Source organism: Scaptodrosophila lebanonensis, unplaced genomic scaffold, assembly GCF_003285725.1.
Source record: "Scaptodrosophila lebanonensis strain 11010-0011.00,11010-0021.00 unplaced genomic scaffold, SlebRS2 tig00000024-arrow-pilon, whole genome shotgun sequence".
NCBI classification, from domain to species: domain Eukaryota; kingdom Metazoa; phylum Arthropoda; class Insecta; order Diptera; family Drosophilidae; genus Scaptodrosophila; species Scaptodrosophila lebanonensis.
This window is the reverse complement of record NW_022060538.1, coordinates 7,489,426-7,499,478: the sequence shown is the minus strand read 5'-3', so window position 1 is coordinate 7,499,478 and position 10,053 is coordinate 7,489,426. Positions and strand designations below refer to the sequence as shown.

At 38.4% G+C, this 10,053-nt stretch overlaps 1 protein-coding gene across 1 annotated transcript; it reads right to left on the bottom strand.

Annotated features, from left to right (window-relative positions):
• Positions 1 to 8,680: 8,680 nt before the first annotated feature.
• On the bottom strand, positions 8,681 to 9,940 carry LOC115622052 (DNA repair protein RAD51 homolog 3). Its single transcript, XM_030515927.1, has 6 exons — positions 9,783 to 9,940; positions 9,622 to 9,728; positions 9,397 to 9,554; positions 9,205 to 9,333; positions 8,962 to 9,147; positions 8,681 to 8,883 (listed from the first exon to the last, which is right to left on the bottom strand). Exons 1-6 carry the CDS (start codon positions 9,938 to 9,940, stop codon positions 8,800 to 8,802), a joined length of 822 nt encoding a protein of 273 aa, XP_030371787.1. The 3' UTR covers positions 8,681 to 8,799.
• Positions 9,941 to 10,053: the final 113 nt, after the last annotated feature.

The window sequence follows — 10,053 nt, the reverse complement described above, 5'->3', positions numbered from 1 at the left end:
TAGCATTATGTCGATAGCTAGGCTGCGCATTTTGCGCTCTGTGTTGCTTCTTGGTTAGTGTAATCTGCTCTCTCCACTCCCTATCTTCCTCTCAACATAGCTATACATTTTCCACTATCTTTTTAATTCTCTCTCGACCTGCCTCTTCGCTAAGCAACATCCTACACAGTGTGATATTTAGTGTAACCGGCGCGCATGCTCGTAGGGAACGCCGATCCACAAAATTGTGACAATTTGTATATAATATAGCTCTCAAATGGATGGCGCGCGCTCTATAGTATAGTAAGAAAATTAGCAATAGGACACTACCACCATCATCTACATAGGTGTGTACGTACTCGATGTGTGTAGTGTTGTAAAAGTTGTAAATAGTGTAAAGTAGCAGTTACCGTTATTATATGAACAATTAAATTCCAATTCATCTTAAGAAAAAAACGAATACTATGCATATATGTATGTTAGACATCCCGTAAAGCTGTTTACCCTCAAACGCAATAATTCTTACAGCTAGCTGTGTAGTTAAGTGAACATTATAACAAAAAAAAAAAAATTCGATAATTTTTACTGTATGTATTTAGTAATATTTATTTATTATTTTTAACATAGCCCCAGTACACTCCTTAAACCAGTTACTTGATTTAGCAGCAATAATGTAATATGAATAAAACTATTTTTTAAAAACCAATAACATACTCGCATTTTAACTAATTATAAAAAAAAATCATCGACGTAGGATTTCGAAGTAATATAGAATACCTATGTATAGCAATATGTTTTATCAGAGCTTTCTTTCTGCGTTCAGTGCTTCGATCTAACATTTGTTGAGCAGTGCATCTTTTGAGCTAGAAGACCATTAAAGGAAATGAATCGAATCCGAATATATAAAAATAAATAATTTTTGAAAATGACGTTAAGGTGTTGTTGAACCTAATTTTCGAGGAGTTGGCGGAATCTATGGCTTGGGCGCTTCTGATAAAAAGCGCAGAGAGCAAGAGCTTAGAGAAGAAAGCAGTTGAAGAAAGCTAGCAGGATTTGCTCATTAATATGTGAATCATTAATTAATATGAAAATGTATCTGTAGTTGAAAAGGGCTGAGCAGAATGTGACATACATGGCGTATATTGTTTAAGGGGCAGTGCCAAGATGCCACGTTTTTGGTGTTGTGTGTCAGGGTCTGACCTTTGTAACTGTTATTTAGTCGAACCTCGAGAGTTGTAGACTTATTATTAGTACCGTTTAGTGTTAGTATTTAGTACAATTTCTATAGTTTTATCAAGAAAGTCACAGCAGAAAAGTCGTATTTATATTTTTGTATTGTATTTCTTTCCCATCCATTATTTCATTGTCAATATGAGCGGGCAATCAATGCTCATTTCCTGCTCCCAATCGATCTTCAGAGTCTTTGCAGAAATATGCACGGCTGAGCATGTTGCGGTCGCATTTGAAATATGCGCTAATTGAATGTGAAAATGAAATGCAAGCTGAGATCCAACTCACATCCTACAGCAATCACCAACAACCAGATGAACAACTCACAATCAGGCAAGAAAAGAAAACAAAACAAAACAAAACAAAAGGAAACAAAATAAACAAAGTCAACGGAGCAAGAAAGAAAGCGAAATCGGCAAGAGCAATGCATTTTACGTTGTTTGGTTTCTAATTAAAATACCAAAAAAGCCTTCGCTTCAAAGCTAAGCCCAGCTCTACAAATACCTGGGCCGAGGTGGGACGGCAAGGGACCGACTGGATCGAGTGGATCGGAGCGGATCGAGCAACGTGCGTAAATTTCGTCAGGCAGGCTGGATGGCTGGCTGGCAGGCTGGCAGGCTAACAAAACGACATGGCCGGGTTGTGCGTTGTTAATGAAGCAGAAAATGCCAGGAATTTTCGCCTGATTGTGGCAGGCTGTGCGGCTGCTGAAGGATGTGTCTTCCAAGAAGCTTTTAGAGCTCCACTGCAACAAGCCGAAATGAGTTTTTATTTAGTTATTGAACTGCCGCCGACGGTGTACAAAAGCAACAATAACGGCGGCCAAGTTAAAAATGTTAGCGGCATTTTTGGCGCTTTTTTGTTTTCAGCTTTTCATGTTATTTTTTCGTTTTCCGTTTTGTTTTTTCCTTTAATTAACGCGTTCTATGTTTTCAGCTTTGAAGGGCAGCGCACATATTGATGGGCCTACTACTTGTATATAACTCGTAACTCAACAAAATTATGGAAGAAGCGGCAACAACAACGAAGAGTAGAAGGCAACGGTCAAGCGCAAGTTGCAGTCACGCCGGCTTGCCGGCCTGCCGATCCGGCGAGCAAACAAAGTTCGAGTCCAGAACTTATGTACTATACATACATACATAAACTTTATCCGTCTATAATCTAAATATGTTTTCTGTGCTTCCCTCATTCGCTTGCTTTTGCGTTGTTCGCCTCTTGTCGTGGCTGTTGCAACAATTTGCTGCAAATTGAAAGCCAATTACGTTGTTTGCAGCATGCCATGGCACAGTCAGACAGGCAAAATTGCACCAACGGAACCAGAGCGGGACGTGGACGTGGACGCGGACGTGGAAACAGACGACTGACTGGACAACTAGTCGTAAGCTAAAGCGTTTGGTTTGCTTCTGCGCTGGCTTAGCAGACGACATAAATATCAAATACAGGTCCATAAATTTGAAACCAATTAGCCAACTTAAATTGATAATAGTTGCTGCTGCCGTTGCCGTTGCTTTTGTTGCTGCTCCTGCTCCTGCTGCATCTAGGCTGGCTGGTCAGCTACACACAGAAAAATCAAATACACATGTCCCTAACAATTTGAGCCTTCGGTAAATATCAGACGGAAAGCTATAATGCACCAGTCGTTAGAGCCAGAAGAGAATGACATACTACTTGTATTTCATAGCGAGCACACAACTTGCCTAGGTTGCCAAAGTTTATATCATTACCAGCAAATACCCTGCTTCAAAAATATTCTAGGATGAAGTTTCAATTAAGTATTTGATTAAAAAACTCATTTCTCAGTTCTTTTCTTAATCGATCACTAAAAATTTGTCAGTTCTGATAACAGTTTATTAAAGTACAACCTCCTACGCGCGAAGCATCACTAATTAGCTTCATTGCCAAGTAGAGAAGATAAGCCGGTACTGAACAACTGCTTCGAGTCACTGGCGCTTTAAGCCAACAAATTAGATAACAAATTAGATGCGAAGCAAGTATTAGTATTTATTAAGGATTTTATATAATTTCAAAATCATTTTTAAACGATTGAAAAATGAGAAAAAAGAACCAAAGTTAACTAATAACAGGAGCAGATCTGATAACTATATAATAATTTTAGCGCGAAAAGCGGACTAATGATTAGTTTTAATTATAAATATATAAATAATAATAATAATGTACTAATTAGGCTAAATTTTCATCATATTATAATAAATGTTTCAGTTTGAAAATGTTTTGGGCTTAAAAGAACTTAAGATGCTTTCTATTTGTGACAAGAAAACCCTCCTAATTCGATGGCCAAAATAATTCAGTCTATTTGAATAAAATACTGCGAATATTTTTAGTATTGTTTGTTCAGCAACTTTGTTTAAAACATCAATTATCAATTATCTATTTACATATTGTTTTCCAAATTCGGAGCTTAGTTTTTTTTTCTGTGTAATTTGGGGCTGACATTTGCCTACTACTGCACAGGAAGCTGAAGGAACGTTCACTAATAGCACTGCCATTTGATGACATACGTCGCTCGTGTTGAGTTGGCAATTTTCCCTGGTCGTTGTTGTCGCCATTGCCATCGTCGTAGTCTTTGGAGGAGTCGGGCAATTGTTGTCCATATTCGTACAGCGTCATATGTCTTGGGCCCTGTACCTTTTGGTGCGATTCATGTCGTGCCTGTCGTGTCGTTCTAATCACAATTGCTGCGTTTACTCTGTGCGGTTTCTGTTTTATTTTATTTATTTTTTTTTCAGGCAGCACTCGCTCCTAGTTTTATGGCGCTTTTATGCAAAACAACTTAATTTTGCTCTACAGCAACAATGTGGTGAATAAAATATGCACTGAGTGGGGACATCGCGACGGTGACAGCCAAAACGAAAGACTTAGGCTACGAACTTGCATTGCCAATGTACAAATGTGCGCTATTTGCTGTCGAGCTGTTATAGAAAATTATCTTAAAGAGATTTGATATATGTATGTATATTCAAATTGGCGCTATGAGACACATGTTGTTGCTGATGTTGCTGCTGCCGGTTGTTGCATGCAACATGTCGCTTTGCATTTGTTGCACTTTAAAACGTTTTGTCTGGCCATAAAACGCCAGACACGCAGCCAGTAGCTCTAACTGTTGCCTGCTGCTGCCTGCTACATCGCATTGGCTTGTTTGTATGAAATGCTGTAGATAGGAATCGCTTACAGTAAACGTTTAGTTGTTTTTAATTAAAATATTTCCATTTCCTTCTCCATATGAGAAATAAACCGACCACGAGTATCTTCGTGCCATTTTTTTATTGAGTTGCATCAATGAACATTTTTGCTGGCAGGCAGGTGGCAAGCAAGTTTTATAGTATTCCAGATTACTGTCTACCCATTAAGTAGGTTATTTTCATAGCTTAGATTCTTATTTCGCCATTATGTCATGGCAGAAAATCGAAAATTATGATTATAAACATATTTGGAAAAGAATGACACATAGTTTGGAGTTTATGAAGTCAAAGTATTTCAGTAACTGACAACTAACTAAACTAAATGAACTCTGTAAGGCGTGACTTATTTATTTAGTGAAAGATTAAACGTACATGCGCAAAAGTAGTTAAGGGAAACATGTTAATCTAATTATATTAAATGTAATGAAATGTTAAAGTCGTGTAACATAGTACTTATATCTATTTATAACATGCCTTAAAAAACTTTCTAATTTTCTAACTATACACAAAGTTACTTTATGAGCCAACGAGCCCATTTTGCGAGTATTTAGTACCATTTTCATTTCCACATGTATGTTCCTGGTTCTGATATGAAGAGAAAAGTTTAGAAGCCCTTTTACAAGATACAGAAGATTACAAAAGTAAACCAGACTTCCAATTGTGTTCTTTTTAATTGACAGGTAAATAGTGCTTTTACATGATTTGAAAGCATATAAAATTGGCGGCATACTTCAAAATACAGATATAATAATTGATTAATTCATTTATAAAATGTTTTTATATTTCTAAACAATTTAAAAAAAAACAATTTGTTATCGTTCACAAATGAAATCTAAACAAAACTAATGAGTTTTAGGTGAAATAAATTATTACCATAGAAAAAAATTACCCATCTATTCACTTCACTTTATAAATGTCAGGCGCGACATTAATGGGGCACATTTATCTAATTAGACAAGCGTTTGGAGCATGCTCCTGGTCAGCTATACCTATACGACCAAGCGTCATGCTAAATATATTAATCAGCTAATTGATGGGCATAAATTATGCAAATGCTGCCGCATGCGGCAGTGCGGCAAACGTGCGCTTATTTATGAGCAAACTAAATGAAATTGAGCCAAGAAGCCACGGTCAATTATGTCATGCGGGGCCACCCACAGCGCCTCAGGTTCGCATGGAAGTTCAAAGCGGCTCTGGCATTGACATCGTATCGCTATCGTCCGTGGTAACACTAACACTCTCCAAGGTAACCCGACTACAACTCAATTAATAACTATTTCTCAGAACAATAAAGCGACTGCGAGCCACTTTTTTTTTTTGCCACTGCGCGCAGTTGCATGCCCCAAAATTTGATTATCTGAGAGGCAGAGGCGAGAGGCATGCACAGGCGTAACTAGAGATGAGCTCGAATCGTGCTTTTTTTTCGGGATTTAGTCCTCAAACATGATTTCAAGAAGGAAGAACGAGTTTTTAGAAATGTATCAAAAATGTTTGAAATGCTGTTTAAAAAATTTATTTCAAATATATTCGACTTCAGGAAATATTTGGATAGAAATATTTATTTACCTATAATGTTTCAAAAATATAAGAACTGTTTGTTATAAGTATAGTCAAAGATTGTTAGAGTATTTCTAAAATTGGCAAATTTAAAGTGAAAGTTGTATATAAAACAAGAAAGGAATGCTAAAGTCGAGCAGGCTCAACTCTTAAATACCCTGTACCACCCCACAAAAAAGTAATTAAATAAATTAATTAATTTAATTAAATTAATTAACTAAATTAATTTAATTAATTAACTAAATATTAACTAATTAAATATAAAATATTCCATGCATGCATACATACATTTACAATTACATCAGAATCGTGTCTATGCGTGTTTGTGTACTTGTACATATGTATGTATGTGTGCATTGAGCCTGGTTATATGGCTATAACTTTCTTTCCGATCATTCTATCATAATGAGACTTGGTATACGGTTATATAATTACTAACCTAATGTGACTACCAAATTTTAGTTCAAAATTCCAAGAATTACGGGAGTTATAGAAAATCGTTAATAGGGGGGGAGTGGGGGGGGGGGGGGGGGTGGATCAGAAAAAATGAACAAACTCGTCCTTTCTCGGTCTCAGGAGAATCTGTATACCAAGTTTTGTTATTCTAGCTCTTATACTTTCGGAGATCCTTGCGTTCATACAGACAGACAGACGGACAGACAGACGGACAGACGGACATGGCTATATCGACTCGGCTTGTCATGCTGATCAAGAATATATATACTTTGTGGGGTCTACCAAGCCTCCTTCTGTGTGTTCCATGTGCACTCGCACTAAACTAATATACCCTTGTACCCTTTGGGTACAGGGTATAAATATACAAACATTAAGCGGCTGGCCTGTCTGGTTTCTGTATGATTTCATTGGGTTCGTTCTCTGTTCGTGGATCAAGAAAGCCGCTGAGTTCTTAGTACTTATACTTAGTACTTATACTTATAGACATAATAAAGAATGTGAGAAAAATGGCGAATGGTTTTAGACAACTTATCTCCCAAGCTTCTAGGGTAAAGGTTTGTGCAAGTCGTTTTCGATTTCAAGGTCGACAATATTTTATTTGAAACTGATAATATAATATTATAAGTAATCTTGGTTCTATCTTTTAAAAAAAGAACTCCATTGTTGTGTATTCCGATCCATATTATTTAAAAATTTCTATTATAAACTGCGTGAAGTTCGGGATTTCTCTTAGAATAGCCCTTTCGCAAAGTCCGCACTCATCTCTAGTTGCAACCAAAAAGCCGACTGTCTGCCGTTTGGCCAGCTATCGGTCGCTGCCATCGTGTGCGCAGTCGCGGCGTTGCGGAATTAGCTGCAGCCAGCCTGGAATCGGAGTTGGCGGCTGAACTTGAGGTCGTGGCCAAATTGCCGACATCTACCCAGCTGCAGAAACAGCTAAAGGTAAAGCTACAGGTTGTAGCTAAAGCTAAAGCTAAAGCAGGGATAGCAGAGCGTCATGTTGTTCACCTCTTTTTTAATTGAAAACTGTACGAAATGGAAAATGGACTTTCAACTTTGCCAGACAACACCAAAAGGCGAATGGCTCGCTAAATTAGCCTAAAGACTATTTCTAATTTTGTGATGGTGGTGATGTTGGCGCTGGTGGCGCAATTCAGGGCCATGGCACAGGCATTTCAAAATTTATGGCAGGCCAAGCGCAGTGTCGAAAATAGCGCCAGAGACAGGAGATGGAGACGACAAGAGACGAGCTGCGCCTGATAGCTTTTTGCAAGTTACTTTCTAATAATGCAGGCATCTTAGTTGGCGATGTATTGCACACGAAAGTCATAAGCGCATGGCAAGTTAAGGCAATTAAGCCCGAGCGACAAGTTGCGCTGTTGGAAGCCAGGAAACTCACAAGCTGGCCAAATCGAGAGGTTGGTTGGGTGTACATGTTTACGGCTTGAAACGGATTGCACGTAATGGGATTTGCGCTGAGCAACAGCGACAGCGATAGTCTGCGCCTTTGCCTGCGCCTGCACCTCAATAAAGGCGATCGCATTACCAATTAGGCGTGCACACTATACTAAACAGCAACGGCTATGGGACAGCTTGTGGAAATTGAATTAGTTGTCGCTGCATATGCGTGACTTAAGGCAGCCACATCCACATCCACGGCCACAGCCATCGGCCATCGTCGCGACGCTGCTGGGTGTGTGTGTAAACATTTTTTACACTTTGCCACATTCCTGCGTCGCGGGCATAAATCAGGCCTGTGCTCGCCTGTCAATCTACGGCTGCGGCATTGATAGCGTCTTGGTCGTTGTTGCAGCTTTTAGCAAGTGCTCAATCGTTTGCCTAGTTAGCCAAGTTCCAGCAGCTGTGTCGCTCAGACTTTGTGCAGCTGGGTGTGCTAGTTGAGTCGTTCGAGAGTCGCGAATTATGGCAACTGCCTGAGAATCCTGTTTCTTTTTTCTGTTTTTTGTGTTTGCAAGTTTTATGAGATGGGAAAGCTAAGCTAAGTGATTTTGAATTGGCAACAGAATGTGCAGCCAATTTATGCAAATGCAGATTACTAGAGTCTTGCTGTCTTCTTTAACTTATAAAAAGTTTTGAAGTTTCACAGATAATAAAAAATCTCACAGTCTAGCCGCATATTAAAATTATTTAAAAAACACCCGGAGACATGTGTAGAGTATAAATTAATTTAGAAGCGATAACTAGAATAATCAACTGAACTGCTCAGAAGACGTAACTATTGAGAGGGGCAAACAGTATATAACAATAATTAGTTTAATTACTTAAATTACTAACTAGTTTGTATTGTATACAATAATAATATAAATAACATATACATATAACAATAAAGAGCAGCAAAAAAACATTGACAGTAAACTCACAAGGACATTTTTGTTCTCTTTGCTGCTTTATGATTTCCATGCGTTCTATCAATTGCGTTATTTATGCCATCATGTTTAATCTGTAGAGCAAAAATGTATTGATATACATATGTAGTATATGTTTGTGTGGATATAAAAGAAGAACAATTTATGGCTACCTTAAAGAGGCCAATAAGTTTATGAGATTGCAACGTTTTGCCTACAAGAATGCCATGGCAAGAGTTTTGCGCACGACTAAACCAGATGCGTTCGTTGAGAAGATGTCCGTGAAAATCGCCCAAAGCAGGGGATATAGTGAAGCGATTGCGGACCAGCCGATGCGTCAATTCATTCGTAACAACTAACTGTAATGATAATGAGGAGGTTCGTTAATGCAAACAACAATTAGGCAAGCGGCATACAGCTACATCGTTATTACGGAGCAGCCGTCGCATATTGTTGTGGAGCTCGAACAAGACCGAATTGCGCTCGGCTATTTCCTCAATCATCCGCAACGAAAATGACAGCGAGTCAATCACAATCAGTTTTATCTGGAAGTGTAATAAAGGATTTAGTGTCTACTAAGGCTAATACTTGTTTGTATACAAACACACATCTGGTTGCTCGCTTAGAAACCTGTCCAAGCTTAAAATGTTGGCAATCAGCTTTGGCACATTTGGACAACAAACATAATTCACATTTTGTACCATCTTGGTGGCATTCAACTCAGGAATTACTTTTCCCCAACGACTTTCAAGATGAGTAGCCAGCTCTAAGAGAGAGAGAAAGAAAATAACAAATCTAATTGGAATTTCATGACCCTAGTAAGAGTGACAAACCTTTAAGTCGTAACGGATTAAAGTCCTGGCGTGTGTCTATATACAATGCTTTTCCCTCCAAGCCACCCAAAGACTTAGGTCGTTGCACATTTAAGCTCAGCTGTAAACTGTAAGCATAGTTTATTAAAATTTATAATTTCAAAGTACCACACACAGCTTACCACATTTGTGTTTTTCCATTGCCAGACTTACTAACGAATTCCGTTATTTTTCTTAGTGCAATGCCACCATGCAAATAATCATCGAGCTCCTTGATTCCTGTCGTTATCTTTTGGTTCGCACTTTCATTGTTGAAGGTATCCAAACAAGATTCATACATAATTTATTGATTGACTTTCAAGCGCTTTTCGCGCCGAAATATTAAAAGCAACACAATCAGCTGTACAGCTGAGTATGCTCGCTTTCCAACACATACAGCTGGTCGCATTGCCA